The 20,264-nt window shown below is 33.4% G+C and overlaps 1 protein-coding gene across 1 annotated transcript; it reads right to left on the bottom strand.

Moving 5' to 3' along the window:
* Nucleotides 1-7,071: 7,071 nt before the first annotated feature.
* LOC115725002 (vicianin hydrolase) lies at nt 7,072-14,098 on the bottom strand. Its single transcript, XM_030654398.2, has 13 exons — nt 13,864-14,098; nt 13,705-13,774; nt 12,699-12,757; nt 12,486-12,561; nt 11,644-11,721; nt 11,185-11,272; nt 10,824-11,076; nt 10,589-10,704; nt 10,257-10,474; nt 10,089-10,120; nt 9,762-9,864; nt 7,988-8,096; nt 7,072-7,455 (listed from the first exon to the last, which is right to left on the bottom strand). The coding sequence occupies exons 1-13, from the start codon at nt 14,017-14,019 to the stop codon at nt 7,287-7,289; spliced, it is 1,527 nt and encodes a 508-aa protein (XP_030510258.1). The 5' UTR covers nt 14,020-14,098; the 3' UTR covers nt 7,072-7,286.
* Nucleotides 14,099-20,264: the final 6,166 nt, after the last annotated feature.

Raw genomic sequence — 20,264 nt, 5'->3', positions numbered from 1 at the left:
TTAGGGTATTAATCAACATACTTGTGAGTAGATCTAAGATCCTGGTAAAATAATTTCCAACAATAAACTACTGAAGCAATAAAAGCTTACTGATCCGTGGAACGAGCTAACTGCTGATGATGATTGTACATGTCGTGACGATCTTCGGAAGCCAACCTAGCGGCTCTGATACGAAATTGTAACACCCTAGCTAGCCTAGGCGTGTTAACGTGATTTTAAACTTGCTGTGAAACTTGTTGCTAATCAACGAGGTTAATGAAAAACGTGACGAATTAAAATTTGCTTATTTAATTAAAACTTATAATATTACATACAAAATATTTCGGGATCCCGTTTACAAAATACTTTACAAAAGTTTGCCATTCATTTACAAAATATTTGTCGCCCAGCGACTAACTACAAAAGCCCTGATGTCCCAAGGATCGTACGCTCCAGGCCTAACTGCCCTGACATGTACAATCTTCATCTACTCGTCCTCACGGTTCTTCAACTTTAGCCTTGCCCTTACCTACACATAAACATAGCACTGTGAGTCGACACACTTAGTAAGAAAAGCATAAATCATATAACATACATATATCCCGAATTATGATCAAACGCCCATACCCCTAACCATAACCCTAATCCCCGTGTCCCAAACGGTACTGAGTCTCGAACGTTCGTACAACGGTACTTTTGACATAGTAACAACCTATACTCGGTACGCTAGTCATACTCTAACCGTATCGATGTGTTACTGTATCAGCCTATACTCGGTATGTCAGTCATACTCTAACCATATCGATGTGATACTGTCAAGTAGTACGGTACTATCAACCATAATATCAGCCTATACTCGGTACGCTAGTCATACTCTAGTCGTACCGATGTGATACTGTCAAATAGTACAAAAGCCAACATACATATCTAATGTAATCTAACAGGCTTCCTAACATGCACCTAAACATGTAAATATATATGCATATTGTTATACTAATCTTACCTTGATTTCGTATTCAGGTGTGCCAATCAACCTGAGTGGAACAAACTCCTCGGCGAATTACAGGCTCCTAAATCACATCAATCACAACACTGATAAACGACACGCTAAATCACTTTCCGGGGACTTAAACTTGAAACTAAAAGTTTCCCTATTGATGAATAACATGGCAATACCCTAAATAACACAAAAATGGGAAAAACTAGGGTTCCCAAATTCACCCCAACCGGTAGACCGGTTCCTCAACGGGAATTCCAGTTCTGGGAAAAATTCCTGGAAGCCAACTGGAATTCCGGTTCAGTGCAGGAAGCACAAAAAAATTCATAACTCGACCAAATCAACCCCTATCCAAGTCAAACTTTCCAGATCTGTTCTATACACCCTAGAGAACATTTTCAAAGAAACAAAACATCCACCAAACACAGAATCAAAATGCACCATTAAAGCTCCAAGTTTGATTTCAAAACTCAAACTTGGTTAAATATAACTAACATGCAACAAAACCTGCTCTAATCCATTCTTCTGAACATAATTAAGCTTTAGAAAACAACAATAAACACATACAGTAGCTACAGCAAGCAAAACCTCAAAGCATGCAACTTTTACATACTTACAAATCAAGAAACTCAAGAAAACAAAGTCAAAAGCTTACCTAGAGCTTAAGCACTCCAAAACCTTGAAGAATCTTGCTTGAAAAGCAGAAAATTACACCCAAACCCTAGCTGTTCTAAGGCGGGCCGAAAAAGAGAGAGAGAGCTTGAGAGTGAAATTGTAACACCCTAACTACCTTAGGCGTATTACATGATTTTTAAACGTACTGTGCAGCTCGTTGCTAATCAACGAGGTTTATGGAAAAACGTGATTAATTAAAATTTTGCTTTTTGATTAAACTTATAAAACCATATTACAAAAGACTCGGGATCCCGATTATAAAAATATTTACAAAAAGATTTAATTGCTTAACTGTTACATAAAATAAAAGTCGTCTAACGACCAGTTACGAAAAATTCAGCCTTGCTGTCCCGAGGATCGTACGCTCCAGGCCTAACCGCCCCGACATGTACAATCTCATAAGCTCGCTCACGGTCCATCAGCTATAGCCTTGCCTTTACCTACACATGAACATAAACTGTGAGTCGACAGACTCAGTAAGAAAAGCATAATAATATCATACATAATTCTAACTGCCGTGTCCAACACGATACTGAGTCCCGCTACTGCCATGTCCAACATGGTACTGAGCCACTACTGCCATGTCCAACATGGTACTGAGTTTTGAACGTTCATAGGGACGGTACTATTGACAAGTATCCTCCTGATCGGTCGAACCGGTCATACTCCGGCTGCTGGTCATACTCCAGCCTGTACCGACGGGATAGGTCAATAGCACTGAACCACCAACCAAATGTCAGCCTGATCGGTCAAACCGGTCATACTCCGCCGTCGGTCATACTCCACTCGTACCGACGTGACAGGGTTGGATGGTTCGAAGCCTATATACATAACTAATGTAATCTAGCAGGCTTCCTACATGCACGCTAAACATGTAATCTACATATGCATACTGTTATACTAATCTTACCTGGATTCCGATTTCGTGTGTGCGGCCAACCCGACCGGAACCGAAGCCGAGCGCGGACATCGGCTCCTAAACCATAAAAATCACAACGCTATAAGTGACACGCTAAATCACTTCCCGGGGACTAAAACTAGGAACTAAAAGTTTCCCTATCGATAAAAAGCATGGCAATACCCCCTAAAACATAAAAACGAGGAAAACTAGGGTCCCTGAATTTTCCCCAACCTAGGCCGGTTGCCCAACCGGAATTCCGGTTCTGGAAAATTCAGAACCCTCATCCGGAATTCCGGATGCACAACCGGAATTCCGGTTCCTCGCAGGCAGCAAACCAAATTTTTCATAACTCGACCAATTCAACCCCAATTGGTTCCAAACTTTCCAGACCTGCTCTAAACACCCCAAAGAACAAATCTAAGGCAACAAACTAACCCAGAAATCACAGAAACAGAAATCACCATTGGAGCTCAAGCTTTGAGTTCTAAACTCAAACTTGAGCAAATCCACCTAAACATGCATTCCACTAGCTTAATTCTACTTAAACTAGCATAAAATCACCTCAGAAAACTATAAAGAACATCCAGCAACTTCACAGCAACAAATAGAACCATTTCATTCAAAATTCACAACTTTTTCACATAAAAATCTAACCAACTAGAGCAAGAACTTAAGCATGCAATTCAATCTCATCAAACCTACTGAATTCAACACTTTAATTACAGAAACAACAACAACAATAACCAGCAGCAACAATACCAAAACACCATGCATGTATCACCATTTTTCATCATTTTTTTCAAGAAATTACAACAAGAAAAGGTTAGAGACTTTACCAAGGATTAGAAGAACACTTAGATTGGATGAAACTAGCTTGAAAATTGAAGAAAAACCAGCCCTTGAACCCCAAGCCTTCAGCCGAAAAAGAGAGAGAGAAAAGAGAGTGTTTTCCTTTTTCAAAGTTTTTCTAAAATATGCTAAGTGTAAAATTTGAGAGAAAATAAAGTTTTAATGCATATAACACCTTATTTCAGCCAAAATAATTATTTAAAATAAACATTTAATCCATTTAATAAATCACATAAGACAAAATACTAATGGGGCAAAAAGACCATTTTGCCCCTCCACCATAAAACCACATAAATCATACTAAAGGGGTATTTTTGGGAAATTCTGAATTCCCGGCCATTCCCGACATTCCCAATGTCTAAAACCCGTCCCCAAATTACTAACATACTAAGTTGTGATTTCTACTGAGCCAAACGCCGAGTTCCAAAATACCGGACACCGGAAATGCAAAATATGCAAGCTACTGAATAACATAAATAACAGTATAATAAATTATTTAAATAGCTATAAATAATTTCATAATTAATCACAATTAACTGATAATTTCCAAATTAACTAAACGGGCTTTACAGAAATGCTTTTCTTGCTTCTTTCCTTAATATGAATTTCTTGAAAATGAATTAATATTCTTTGTGTTATCCCAAAATTGGCACTCTGACGTGGCATCACGAGGATAGCAAAACGTGAACTCTACTTAGAGCATCTGGTCGGATCAACATGCCGAGCAGGATGCCTCGCTGGCATGTCCATAATGGAATACTCAACGAGCCGTGGAGAATGAGCAACACTTAGCGAATTCAACTAAACGCATCGTGAGTCACCAGCTCAATCCCTATAAATAGTGAGGAAACTCTTCCTCCTCAAGTTTCCTGCCTATAAATAGTGAGGAATGTTCACTGGGCAAAGGACGGAGAAATTGTACGCCGAAACGCTTTAAGCTAAGGCTATCTAAGAATTATATATTCAAAGATGTTATTGTAAGAGCTATAAGAAAAGGAATCTTCTTCCTTATTCTTAAGTCAATACAACTAACGAGGATTAGGCTATTACCGAACTGCTCGGGGCTGAACATCTATAAAATTTCTGTGTCTTATTATTGCTTTACTACATATTCTTATTACGACATATCGTTTATCGCTTATCAAAAAGACTCATTGTCGTTGGCTAAAAGCGAAGTCAACACTTTGCTTAAATCAACTAATATCAGCATAAAACATCAATTAAACTAAGTCCACTAAAGGACAAACTACCAATGGCAAAAATACTATTTTGCCCTAACTTAAGCCAAAAAGTCATAAAGTAACATAAGGGTATTTTGGGAAATTCTAAATTCCTGACTATTCTCGACATTCCCAATGTCTAACAAAACTGCCCCACTAAACAAAAATACTAAGATGTGATTCTACTGAGCCATACACCGCGTTCCAATGTTGCCGGGCACTGAACATGCAAAAATATGAAATTTCTATATATGACATATAAAATGCATTCTGAATTCCAATAAATCATCATAAATAATTATTTTAATATTAATAAATAATTTCCATAATTAAACCCTAATTATCGGCTAATTTCTAAATTTAAGCTAAGCGGTCTTTACAGGCTGCAAGGTTGAAGACGACATATCAAGTACCCTAAGCTTTACTATTGATTTGGGCCTAGCACACAAATGGGTTAAGAAAGCTATTATCATTTAGGCTAAAGACATTTTGGGCTTGAAAGTACACCTTGTTGATTTTAATGATCCAAATTACCAAGTTGATTATCTTTAGGTTGATTGATTTCAAGATATGAATTTTAGACTTGAATCGATAATAAAGCAGTAAATCACACAAAGATTTACAAGCTTCATCTGCACTGAGAACACATCTCAGCCGACTAGTGCTTGAGTTCCCCGAACCAGGGTAATCTCATCTACAAATTCTCAATAGTTTCGTATTACAATCTCCAATTCTCTCTAAAGGAATCTAGTACAAACTTAACAACAATTAGTAATGAACTACCAACAACAATCAAGAATCCTGATTGTTAGTGCACAATCCCTTGTGCAGCAACTGAGTTCTTCTTCGACATTTCTTCAACCTGAAATTCCTTCAGATTTGATGACGAAGTTGACACTGAACTCCCTTCAGTTAGAACTCAGCAACTTCAGGCTCTGATCTTTCCGCCATTGATGACCATCTTCAAGCTATGCAATCAGGCATGTAGATACAACAACAAGAATAGCAAAATACGACACTAACTCCACAAAGACAACTGAATTAACAAACTATACGATTTTATGGATAAACTGTTTACAGACTGAAACCGACTATATATATCCACAAAACAGTCCACCTGACACTAACTAACACTTAACAATAACCGACTTAACAGAACGCTACTGCAGATATAACAAACAAAAATTTCAGACACGACTAGACATTGAACAAAACTAAACTGTCACAAAATAATGACACTTACTGTGACAGTCAGTAGTCCCGTGATCCGTAAGGGGAAACACCGGGTAAGCTGTGCAATCCCACACCGCCTGGGGAAGGTCAAGTGGGATGATTCAGAGACTGTGTAGGTATGGGACTACACAGTTGAAGAGAGCTTAAATGGATTGATTGGTACTACCTATATCAACAAGGTGCATCTTGTTTTTCGGTAGCCCATCTTGAAAGAACTCCACAGTTAAGCGTGCTTGGCCTGGAGCAATTTCAAGGATGGGTGACCTCCTGGGAAGTTTTCCCTGGATGCGTGTGAGTGAGGACAAAGCACGCTGAAAACACTCGTGTTGGTCTGTAGGGTCAGTCATCAATCCAGGAAGCAGCCAAAGTGACGTACTCGTGTATAAGAGCCATTATTCCGTGGGTGTAAGGACCCAATGGAGGCTTGAAGCGGGGACGTTACAAATGGTATCAGAGCCTTGACCCAGCCGGAAGTGTGGTCGACGAGGACGTCGAACCCCATAAGGGGGGGTGATTGTGACAGTCAGTAGTCCCGTGATCCGTAAGGGGAAACACCGGGTAAGCTGTGCAATCCCACACCGCCTGGGGAAGGTCAAGTGGGATGATTCAGAGACTGTGTAGGTATGGGACTACACAGTTGAAGAGAGCTTAAATGGATTGATTGGTACTACCTATATCAACAAGGTGCATCTTGTTTTTCGGTAGCCCATCTTGAAAGAACTCCACAGTTAAGCGTGCTTGGCCTGGAGCAATTTCAAGGATGGGTGACCTCCTGGGAAGTTTTCCCTGGATGCGTGTGAGTGAGGACAAAGCACGCTGAAAACACTCGTGTTGGTCTGTAGGGTCAGTCATCAATCCAGGAAGCAGCCAAAGTGACGTACTCGTGTATAAGAGCCATTATTCCGTGGGTGTAAGGACCCAATGGAGGCTTGAAGCGGGGACGTTACACTTACAGGGCTGAAATTAGTTTTTATCTCTTATATTTTGTGCTTACTTATTGTATTTGATTTTTAATTTTACCACCTTGAGGACAAGGTGATTTTGAAGGGTGAGAAAGTGTTACACTATGAAATAGTGTAGGGGTTTATTAGTAATTTGCAAAAGGTGTGAATCACTATAAATATGTAATTGTATAGCTATTATGGGATATGGAATGAGTAAATAGAACTTTGGTTCAATTGGAGATTGACACTGTCTCGAAGAGTGCATTTCAGAGATTTGTTCTGTCTCAAAGAGAACTATTATCTAACACCATATAATTAAATGTGATAATCACTTAAAAATATCCATGATAAAAATTTAATACATAGTGGATAATTGATGTATTAGAGATAAAAATATCCATGAGTGTAAGTATAACTACTCATTGATTTATTCTAGATAAAACGAGCAAGGTATAGTCTCTCACTCATTCCTATTAGTGACATTAATACTAATGAAGGAGGAACCTCTTCAACCAATAAGCAGAATACTTGAGGTATCTTTTCAAATTGTCTTTGTAGTCAATATAAGTTATGCCAAAACGGACTGTATAGCCAGCATCCCATTCAAAGTCGTCCCAAAATGTCCAAACATAGTATCCTTTCACCCTTACACCTTCCCTGCAACATAATAATTTTTTAGACTCCCTTTGGGGATATTTATCACAAAATTAATTCCATATACTGTGTCATTTAGTGCACTACATAATAATTTTGGCCGCAAAATATATAGTAAACTATGTTATATTCATACAAAAAAAAAAAAAAAAATTGACTGCAAAAATACTATATTTTTAGATATTTTTTAAGTACTTTTAACTTAATTAAATTTAATTATTAAAATATAAAATACCATACTTCTAAATTTTAATTACTTTAACTCTTTAATTATGAGCTTTTTATAGGGAGAGGTTTGATATTATTAAACTAGGTCCATATAACTAGAGATTTAAATTATTTTTACATGTTACATATTATTTCACGTGGACTAAATAATATGGACTAGCTTAAATTTTTGATGGAATTCAATAATTCTTGTTAGACTGTAATAACCATATTTTATTCAATAAATAAATAGAATGTACACAAAATAATTAATTTTGTGGTAATTAAGGTATATTTGTACAATACCAATTGAAAAAAAAAAACTGACCTTATAGCTTGAGCAAGATATGAGAGGTGGCCATGAAGGTATCTTATCCTTAAGCTATCCTTGATAGCTTCTTTAACAGGCAAAGTGTCGTTTCTTGCGTCAGCAAGTCCTAATAAGATATCAGTGAGATGTTAATTTCTTGAGCAAACAATATAAGTTATTTAATATTTTAAAAATGTTTAGCAGATCACATTTATTAGCTAGGGAGAGATCGTGCTGACATGAAATGTACACACTGACAGATCTCAATTATAAGATTTCATATCTTTTTTGAAATTGCAACTTTCAAAAGATTTTATATCGTTTGTTTTAATGTATATATATTATATAGAAAAAAAATGTATATATAATATTATGTAAATAAAAAAAATGTTTTGGAAATTTGTATGTACTGTAGTAGACCCTTTTTTAAAGGGTTGTAGATTTTTTTTATATAGTTTGGCATTAAAAAATTTGTTTAGTCCAATTGTCTTTTTTAATGGTGTAAGTTATAGCTATTTAAGATTATTTTTAATTTTTCAAAAAATTTCGAATAATTTACAGTGTTAAAAATTAAATATAAGTATCTACTTATCAGGTGTATAAAAAAAATTGTCGCACGTATAATAAAATGTATGAATTTTATTTTTGACATTATAAACTACTCAAAATTTTATAAAAATTACAAGTATTTTTAAGTAACTATTGTATATAGGATCATAAAAAAATAATTAAAAAGCTCTTCTATATACCAAAATAAACATGGAGTCTACCGAAATACACTTTTAGGAGAGTGTACTAATATTTTTATGTCTTCGAATAGAAAAAAAAAAGTATTAGTATTTAAATATATATTATAGTATCCTTAAAAAAGTGTTTCTAAAGATCTTTCTCCACATCATAATTATATTATAGTTATTAAGGGTCATTTGTAAAATTTTAGACAATTTTAAATAATTTATAATTCTAAAAATAAAATTTAAGTAATTTTATTGTATTTGTGACTATTTTTCTCATAAGTTTGATACAGTAATTGTTTGAATTTTATTTTTGATAAATTATTTAAAATTTAAAAAATTTACAAATAATCTTACATTCTTACAAAATAAGGGAAAACAAAAAAATTAAACTTTTTTTTTTATATATATCTAATACCAAAATATGTTTTTGAGAAATGCTAAAAGACCTTATTACTTTAATATTATTATAGTCTATTAAATATGGAGTTTTATATAATTTAAAATAATAAATTTTAAATAGTATCGTTAGCCTATCATAAAATAGCATGTCTAAAAGTTACACAATACTAGTGCAATAACAATGTTTATCATTTTTGTATTACATAACAATAATAATATGTGGTTTAACGTGTTCAAAGAAAAGTAGTAATAATAATAATTATTATAAAAGATGACGACAAAAAACGTCGATTGGAACGGATCACAAAAATAAAAGCAAACAAAAAAAAAAAAGTCAATATAGATGAGTTGGTGGAACCACGTGAATCACAGTGTCATTAATTATTATCGTGCATTAATGTGGTGGAACCCATATATTTCGTATATCAATCAATCACATCAAATTATTTCTCTTCTTTTTTCTTTTTTGAAACAGCATCAAATTATTTCTCAGTGTACTATTTTATACTTGTCTTAAGAAATGTGAGTGATTATCCTTATCAAGAAAAAAAAAAACAAATGAGTGATTATATTCTTGAGGTTGGAAATATAGATACCTTATCATATGCAATAAATATCTAATATATATACGGACTTTTACAAAATGTTATACATACCGTTTTCTGTGATGTAAATTTCTGGATTATTGTAATGTTCTTTTAAATGCAGCAGAAGCTTCCTGATGCCCTGTGGATAGATGAACAGCCACCCCAATGCAGTCTGTACCACATCACCACACCAATAATTCAATATTAAACATTAATACTTATTTTGTATATTAAAAAATGTCATTACGTCCTTTTCTCAAATAAATGTACTCCCACTATTAATATGTCTACATGATCAACATGTTATATATATATATATATTATATAAAAAAATAGATATTATTGCTATGGAGGAAAAAGAAAAAAAAGAAAAAAAGATAGTGATCGATAATGTACCGGGGTCCCAATTGGAATTCCATTTTTGTCAGCTGCGTCCGAGATTAAAGAAACAAGAAAACTTCGTTAAAATGAAATATATATATAAATAACATTAAATAAATAAAAAAATATTTTTAGTACGCATAAAGTTGAAGATGATAAAATGTGTGCATGGTTAAACCATACCAGTGAGAGTAGCTTGTCTATCTCCACTATAACTTTGGTTATGAATACTTGTTAAAGGAGCAGCTTCTGCATAATTGGAAGTATAATAATTCAATCCAAGAAAATCTAAAGACCCTTTCAGCAACTTCGATTCTGCTGGTGTGAATTTGGGGAGTCTATTTCTCGCTGCTAATCTCATACTTAACGGATAATGACCAAAGGTTACTGGTTGAGCAAACCTATACATATAAAACATGTTTAACTAATTAATGAGTAAACATAATTATGAATATGACCATTCAAATTATTGTATATATATGCTTATTATAGATAATGTCTAGCTGAACTCTCACCATCCAAAAAAGAAATCAAGAGCTCTAGAAGCTGCCCTTTGATCAGCTGTTGTTTTGTGTTTTGGTTCAAACCAATGAGTAACAATGGTAATCCCAATTTTTCCCTTTTGCTGTGCCTGCATCATATATATATATATATATATATTTATATATTAAGTTTATAATAGTTCTTTGATTACGATTAAAATATCTTCATTATTGAGTAATTAAAATAAAATTTATCGATATTAATTACCTGATATTTTTCCCTGTATATTTTTACACCATTGGCATGAGCAAGAAGCAAATGGTGGGCTGCAATGTAGGGTTCAGTGGCTGAGTTACCAGCAGTACAATTCCCGGCGTGCTTGGAACATCGGCCAGGGGCAAATGTGCCAAAATTATAAGCATTCATGGTAAAACTATTGGGCTCATTTATAGTAACCCAATATTTTACTCGATCTCCAAATGTCTTGAAACAAAAATTTGCATAGTCTGAGTAGTCCTTCCTATTGATCAAATCATACATCATCCATCGTTATTTTTTCAATTGTTTGAAGGAAGACCACTATAATCATAATTAAAGGGGAAAATAACCATTTTATTATTATACTCACACTATCTTAGGGCTCAACCAGCCGGCATAATCTTTTTCAAGTGCTAATGGTGTGTCAAAATGAAATAACGTCACAAATGGCTTGATTCCTGCATTAAAATGGAAGAAACCTTATATCATATTATATCTATTTATAAATTAAATGTGTTTCTAGACATCAGTGGTATTAAACAATACCATAATAAATAGCAATTATTTTGGGACGACCTATACTTAATTAGACACTAAGAAAATAAGTATATATGATACCTTGTAGTTGTAATAATGTCCTTTACCATTTTTCATTAAGTAAAGTATGATATTTCTCTTAATTAAATTAGTGCATTGAAAGCTACACAAGATTTAGTTCAAATTTTTTCTCATATTTCGAAATATTAATAACACTAATAATAAAAGTAGCATTATGTACATTTATAGTATCATGACAAATAACAATGTCATATCATTGTATTATTTTTACCATTGGCTAGAAGCTCGTTGATCAGATCATTGTAGTATTTAACGCCTAGTGGATTGACGCCTTCTCTGAGTGTTCCCTCTGATGATATCATAAGATGATGCCATTAATGATTAAAATGATTGTACATATATATACATGGAAAAAATTGTTGAATTTATTTGGTATCTGTTATTTTCATCATTTTAGCTATTTTTTATTGGAAGGGACAAAAATGATGCGCATTTTGTATCTTGTATAATGATTAAAATATATTTTTTTAATTAGAAATCAAAAGAGAGATTTTATTTTTATAATCAAATAACCAATAATTATTATTTTTATATTGATCAAATATAGGTAAATTTACAAAAATATAAAATAAGAGTATATTTCAATACAAAAAAAAAAGCATATAAAATAGCTGAATTGTAAAATTAAATTAAGGTCTAGAGACTGCTAATAAGATACTATTTTGAACCAAAAACATGTTTTATGTGGGTAGGGACAGAGCAACCAAGCAGGGGCCCCTGTGTTAATGAGTGTAGACTTATGGCTGGTGATTCACCATTCATGCATTTACTTTTGGTACACGTCACAAGTTATCGTTGCCTAATAATATGAAATGTGTTATACTTTAAGACCTTGATTGAGATTACATTTTAAACGCTGTTTAGAAATACTGAACGTATGATCCATGTTTGTCCATTTTAGGTTTTTCTTTCTGTAAGGATGGTTTTTTCCGATTAATCAAGTAAATTATGCATCATTTTCAGAAAAATAAAAACGAATTCATATACTAGACTAAATTTGGCTCCAGTTTATATATATCTATATTATATAAAGATATAGCCATGACTTCATACTTGGGAATATTCTTGACCATCCGATGGAAAATCTGAAAGAGTCCAAACCAACTTTCTTCATCAATTTGATGTCATCCTGTTGAATTAAAAATTTACAATATTTTGTGAGAAATTAAGTTCTGTATACTTGTTGTGAATTTAAGCTGTAAAGCTAGCATGTTATACTGAACTGAAAGAAAATGTTAGGTTGACTTCCAAAATAGTTATTTTTACCTTATAACGATGATAAAAATCCACAGCTACATCTCCATTACTTCGATCCCATATTTTCTCTGCAATTTATATTTATTCTGAAAAAATTAATAAATACCAAACACTGCTTTTACATTGGCTACCTATTTGGGTTAATTGTTTTTGCTTTCTATCTGAATAACACTGTGTAATTTATCAAATAATAAATAAAAAAAAAAGTAAATATCATGCGGACATTGACTTCCGTAATTCTTCATATTAATTATTTGGGCATATAATTTCTCTCCATATATATATTTGGGCATGTATATATTTTCAATTTAAAATTCTAAAAGATGTCACGTGAAATTATATATACCATATATAATGTTTTTATATATATAATTGCTATATAATAATAGCAGTAGACTAACCATACCATTGACCTTCACCAATCAACCAGTAAAATAATGTAGAAGTGACGTGACAATCTAAATATAAATTAGGCATTATACCATAACAATTTAATAAATTTGTACGTGTTGTTGCCACAAAATTATTTGTCTATTACCTAAGTTATCTTTTGAGATGATTTTATTTAATTTAATCTATGTACTCTTCAAAAGAATAGAAAAATATTAATATTATACTAGATTAATAATATATTTAAAGGCATACAAATATATAACGTTATTAATTAATGTATTTCCTTTTGGTATTAATTGCGTCCAAGAAGAAAAAAAAATTAGAGTTTAAATACTCATCAGAAATAATTATCAAGTCTTTTTTCGTTTTGCTGAAAAAAAAAATAAAAAACTATCAAGACTTTTATCAAAGTAATAATTAGATGCCATCAAAGTATAAAACAAAAATAAAAAAAGGTTCAGTGTAACGTACAAAGCACATGTATACCGAATATATAATATTTATACATATATCTAATTATGAAGAAATATATATATATATATATATATATATATACTGAAATATATCGTAATTAGTAATAATATGATATCTTATGATTTAGAACAATGGAATTAATACTGGCCTGGATGTTCACGAGTAAAAGCATCCCATATATTCGGACCCCTTCCATCTAAGGATGCTGCTCCTTCAGACTGAACATGAGAAAGTTATCTTAAATAATAAAGAATAAAAAGGACTGAATTCTTATATATTTGTATAAAAGTAGCAAATATATATTAACCTGGTAAGAAGCTGTCCCAGCTCCAAAAATGAAGCCTTTTGGAAAACTTGTCTTATTGAAAGGTTGGGCATAAGGGACAGGTTTTATTGTAGCTGAAGATGTGGCTTGGGAGAGAGCCAATGAGAAAACAATAAGCAGAAGTTGAGTAAATGCCATTCTAGCTAGCTAATGGCTATTGTACCTCAACTTGCTTCTCTTTTACTATCGTCCTCTACTACTCCCTTTAAATAGAAAAACGATAGATGACAACTGTTTTATTATTTATTAAATAATAGAATGTATACATAAATTAAATATTTAATAATGTAACAAAATAATTAAGTGTGAAGTTAAGCATGATATTTCTCAAATATTTTGAAACATATAAGTGCAGTTACTTACCATTTTAATATCACTAATTAAGTGTGTAAGGAAAAATAAGGGATAATTACATAAAATATAATTTTTTTACACTTACGTTTTAAGATTTTTTTTTACATTTTTACGGTTTTTTATAGAAACAACACGAAAACAATAAGAAAATTACATAAAAATAATAGGAAAATAACATATAAATAACATCAAAACAACAACAACAAATAACATACAAATAACAAAAATTAACAAGAGTTCAACATAAAAATACCGTATTTTTTGTAAACAAAATCAAAAAAATCATAAAAATGTGGAAAAATAACCCAACTAAATCGTTCAGATTAAAAATGTTTTCACCTTTTAAAAACAACAAATGGATTTTGTTGGTCATACTTTTAGTCAATGACAGTGAGTTAAATTAAAACGATTGAGAATTATTAAATAGTAGCAGAATGTAAATAATATAAAGTAATGAAAACACCAAATTTATAGCGATTTGACCCCTTTTTGATGGTAATAGCCTATTTTACTTTAGTTGTACTGACTGTGAGAAGATGATGTTGGAAATTATTTTACTAGGATCTTAGATCTACTCACAAGTATGTTTATTAACACCCTAAATATGAACTTTCTAAAACGATGAAATAAACACGTATAAAGTTTAAGAAACCTTACATTGGGTGCAACGGAATAATATGACTCCTTCCGTTCAGATATCTAGCCCTTGATTCCTTTCTATAGCAGAGCATTATCAATATCTGAACCTGGATCTCTTTCTCTGAATCTTTGATGCTGAAACTCCTTCTTGCTGAAAGTCTTTCTTCACGATCTTCCTCACTATGGTTGAGGTATCACTTGCTGTGTGTGGGCACTACACATACACTAAGTATTTCGAAATCTCAACGAGGAAGAGAGAGAGAGTGGCTTCGGCCAAAGATAGGGAGAGAGAAGGCTCAGGTTTTTCTCTGAAGGAAAAATAGAAAATTTAAGTGTCAGAAGAAAAGTGTAATTTTCGTGAAGCCTTCACTATCTATTTATAGCATTCCACTAGGGTTAGGTTTGAATTATTTGGCATTAAAATAATGAAAATATCAGTTTAAAAATTCAAACCAAGTGGCCGACCATGTACAGTAATGGGCCTTACTTGGATTTTGCAGTTTTCTCAATTCTGCATCTGATTTTCTCAAAAACGCCAATTTTCTAATTCAACCATTTAAATGTCAATTCTAACTATTTAATAACTATAAATAATTATTAAATACTATTGTCATTTATCATATTTATTAATTGAACCATACAAAGTATCATAATTAACAAATATGCCCCTAAAACTCTTTCTTTACAATTTCGCCCTTACTTAGTGAAAATTTCACAAATAGACATAGTCTAATTTGAGAATTATAATTGATTAATCAAAACCAATTACATGAGTCTTACAAGCAATATTATCTCAACTAGTGCGTGGACCATGGGTCTATATAACCGAGCTTCCAATAAGTAGATCAAGAATTTAGCACTAAAATTCACTAACTTATTAATTCTTCGTTGAATCCACGCATAGAACTTAGAATTGCACTCTCAGTATATAGAATGCTCTATATGTTCCACCATATAGATGCATCATTAGTTATCCATTGTTATAATCCTAATGTGATCAATGATCCTCTATATGAATGATCTACACTGTAAAGGGATTAGATTACCGTTACACCCTACAATGTATTTATTCCTTAAAACACTTGACCCCGTATAAATGATATTTCAGCTTATGTGAAATGAGTACTCCACCATTTATGTTCGTTTGGTCAAGCTTGAAGGAGATCATCCTTTGCTTACTATTCGCCAGATAGAAGCTATAGATTCCATGTTTATGCTAGCGCTCCCACTCAATTGCACTGCCGTGTTCCCAAAATGTACGTATCACCCTGACCTAAAAGTAGGCTTAACTAACAAATCAAAGAATACGAATAGCCTTTCAAGATTGAGCCTAATCATAACAGGATTAAGAACATTTGATCTAGGATCAACTAGGCGATATTGACTTGAATAGATATTACGGTAAGTTTAATAAATCTAAGTCAAAGTTCAATATCGGTCCCTTCCGATGCATACTCCATGCATCCAACCTGAGCTTTACTTTAACCAATGCTCTGGAAAGAACATAGCACTTCTCCAAATGCAAGTAAACTCTGTTGTAGATTATCATATCAGTAAAACCCTATGTCTGATAAATCTAGGAAACTTTATTCACATAGTCATGTTTACTTTCCAATGTGTTGACAACACAATAAACAGGATCAAGTATGTGGAAAGGGTTTCAGATGAATTCATACATTATATACATATAATCATGAAATAAATCATGTGAACCATGCAACATTAAATGTTATTTCTGACCTATATTAATAAGTAAATCTGATTATATTGAAATGAGTTTTATTTAGGGTAGAAAACCCAACAGATGAATAGGAATGACTTATTGTCTCTCATAACCTCTTACACCGGTCTCTGAGTAAATCTCTCTTTGATCGAGGTTTCTCTCTTCATTGTTATATCTCTCTATGAATAAAAATCTTGCCCTTGAATAGTGAAATGAGCCCACTATTTATATAGGAATTAATTACAAGAGATTAGTTCCCTAAATTAATAATAAATAAAATAGGAAACTAGTTTATTTTTATAATTACGATAAGGTCAAGTAGGAAACTTAAGTTGGTTGCCTTTCTTCTCTAAAGATAAGAATCTATCCCACGAATGTAGAAGGAAACTTAGGCTGGTTGCTTTTCTTCTCTAAAGATATGAATCTATCCCACGAATGTAGGAATTATGTTGTCACCATCAAGCTTGAGAATATAAAAGATATTTCTGAAATTGCTAACTCACATCTCTTGGTCGGTGCATGCGAGCTCCCTGCTTGATGGAAGCTGGTCTGATGTCAATATATGTTTTATGCGAACATCCTCTCTTCTATTTATGAATTCAAGTATCATATCTCATTCTACAGCTCATTTGAAGTAGGATTGCCCGTCAAGGTGATGAAATATCATCCACGCCTCACCTAGGTGAATGCCACATCACTATGTAAAAAATTGGATAACATTTACCCCCAAGTCTGCGCGCAATCTTATTGGTCGCACGTAGACATACTTAGTCACAAAGTTGATCAGATAGGTGATGCATGTCTAGCTATCATCTTTGATCCGATGCGACTAATTGTATGCCTTTTTGATGTTTGAGACATTTAATACCTATCTTGAAAGATGTACCTCGAATCACGCACTAACGGTTATATGGTAGAACATGCATGACATTTATACTGCTGTAACGAGTGCTAACGTTCCAAATTGGGGGGAAACTCAAAAAATTAATTAATTAATTATCTATTTCAAATACATATATATAAAAGGTTCTAAAGCTTCATGAGAACTCTTTTAGTCATTTCATTTTTTGGAAAACAAGAGTAATAAATTTTCTCTCTTCATTCTCAAATTTTATAAGAAAACTTATTGGAATCTTCATCATTGAAACCCTTCGAGAATATTCAGAAAGCTTCAAACAGTGAGTAAGTTATCTTTTCTTCTTCTTTATACAATTTATGTTGAATACATGTATTATTTTTTTGAATTTCTTAGTGCAAAATCTCTGTATTCTTGAACTGTTCTCGATTGATCCAAGAGTAGAGGATATATAGGACTTTTAACTTTGACTAACATATGCTTAGGTATTTTGATTCTCTAATTTTATTCCACTTTTGGCTTGAAATTGTTCACATTCACCCATTCATGGATTTCACAGAACTTTTTGATGTTCTAAGTATTTTGAACTTTTGGATCTAGAATTGTCATTTTGTAATGAAATTCCTTCTTTCCATTTGAATCGACTTGGTCGGTATAATAAACATGTTCTTCCTCTTTTCCCCCGTCCAACGCTCACCTTTTGTCTCCCTCCTTTTGTTGATGAACCCTAGGTGAGTACTGGAAAGGTCATCATCATCTTAACTACGATCTCCTTCAAGTCCTTTACAAATATCATCCTCGGTTAGGTACAAACTCATTCTCATCACAAGAAAGCCCTTAAAACTCTAGTTTTGAAATTGGGAAGTCAGTAGTGACCATACAGAGTCCTTGAAGCCTGTGGTGCAGCACCATCAATACCACGACCAGATACGTGGAGAAGGGTATGATTGTTTTATTACCTAGGAGATGAAGAATAGTTGGAGACATTATCTCTCTGCTTTCTAGACATATAGGGTTCTACATGGTATTGTAGACACACTTCTAAAGGCTTGACTAGCTCCATCTTCTAGGCATACCACTGTAGCTGACAACGTTGGACTGTTGGGAGGCACACCTCCAAGTCAAAACTATCGTATTAACATAGAATGATGGCACAGACCATGCAAACTATGAGGAAGGCTTCGGTATCTGATCTTGAATACCATTATTCTCGACGTTTAAGGTAAGAGATTTGTTATGGGATGGATGTATCGGTTTCCTAGCTAGTGTGGTGGATACTACGAAGGAAACACCAACGGGACCGGAACATGTTGCGGTGGTTTAAGAATTCCTAGATGTCTTTCCAGAGGAGTTACTAGGGTTACCCCCGAAGCAGGAGATTGATTTTAAAATTGATCTGATGCTGGGGGCAGAGCCTGTATCTAAAGCTCTGTATAGAATGGCACCTGCAGAGCTGAAATACCTGAAAGTTCAGTTACAGATGATGTTAGATTTAAAATTCACTAGACCAAGAACCTCACCTTGGGGTGCACCAGTTTTTTTCGTGAAGAAGAAAGACAGAGCCCTACAGATATGTATTGATTACCGGGAATTGAATAAGTTAACATTAAAGAACAAGTATCATTTGACGAGGATAGATGACATGTTTGACCAATTATAGGGAAAGACCCTTTTCTCTAAGATCGATCTTCGATCTGGTTATCCTCAATTGAGGATTCGGGAGGAGGATATTCCTAAGACAACTTTTTGTACCCGGTATGGACACTTTGAATTTCTAGTGATGTCCTTCAGATTAACAAATGCTCCGGCGACATTCGTGGATTTAATGAACCGAGTTTTCAAGGACTTTTTAGATGACTTTGTAATTGTTTTTATTGATGATATTTTAATCTATTATGATTCAGAAGAGACACATGAGAAACATCTTCAGATGGTGTTGCAACGTCTCTGGGAGCATAAATTATATGATAAATTTAAGAAAGATTATTTCTGGCTGCCCCAATTAAGCTTTTTTGGGCATGTGGTGAATAAAGACAGTATCTTGGTGGATTCAGTGAAGATTGAAGTGATCCAAGATTGGCCTCGACCCAAGTCTGCGACCGAGGTTAAAAGTTTCCTGGGATTAGCAAGATACTATCGATGGTTCGTTGAAGGGTTTGCTAAAATTTCTACACCCTTAACAGAATTGACTTAAAAGAACTGTAAGTTTGTTTGGACTGACAAGTGCGAGAGTAGCTTCTAAGAATTGAAGCAGAGGTTAATTACAGGACCAGTGCTAACCTTGCTTGTAAAGACCGCTTAGCTTAATTTGGAAATTATCAGATAATTAGGGCTTAATTATGAAAATTATTTATTATTTTTGAATTGTTAATTTATGATGATTTATTTGAATTCAGAATGCATTTTTATGTTATATATACACTACAAAAAAAAAGGCTTATCTCGGCAGCCCTATCTCGGCGGGCTCGCGTGTGCGTGTCGAGATAGGCCTGATTTTTTTAAAAAAAATTCTGAGCATAGCAATAACGGCAGGCCTATATAGGCCCGTCGTTATTGCTATTTTTTAAAACTTAAAATTTGAGCAATATCGGCGGGCTCGCGTGTGCGTGTCGAGATAGACCTAATTTTTTTAAAAAAAATAATTATTTAACATAAAATTTGACCAATCTCGACGGGCCAATATAGGTCCGCCGTTATTGGTAACCGCTACTGTACCAATAACGGCGGGCCTATATTGGCCCGTCAAGATTGGTGAAAAAAAAAGCCCAGCCCGCCAAATGTCCTTTAACATCTCTTTTCTTCTTCTTCATT

Source organism: Cannabis sativa, chromosome 6, assembly GCF_029168945.1.
Source record: "Cannabis sativa cultivar Pink pepper isolate KNU-18-1 chromosome 6, ASM2916894v1, whole genome shotgun sequence".
Taxonomy (NCBI): Eukaryota; Viridiplantae; Streptophyta; class Magnoliopsida; order Rosales; family Cannabaceae; genus Cannabis; species Cannabis sativa.
This window is presented reverse-complemented; position numbering and strand designations above follow the sequence as displayed.

Coding starts and splice junctions, on each gene's coding strand:
- LOC115725002 (XM_030654398.2), bottom strand. CDS start 14,019: ATGGCATTTACTCAACTTCTGCTTATTGTTTTCTCATTGGCTCTCTCC. Junction 13,775..13,863: donor CTGGGACAGCTTCTTACCAG/GTTAATATATAT, acceptor TCTCATGTTCAG/TCTGAAGGAGCAGCATCCTT. Junction 11,273..11,643: donor CAACGAGCTTCTAGCCAATG/GTAAAAATAATA, acceptor ATTTTAATGCAG/GAATCAAGCCATTTGTGACG.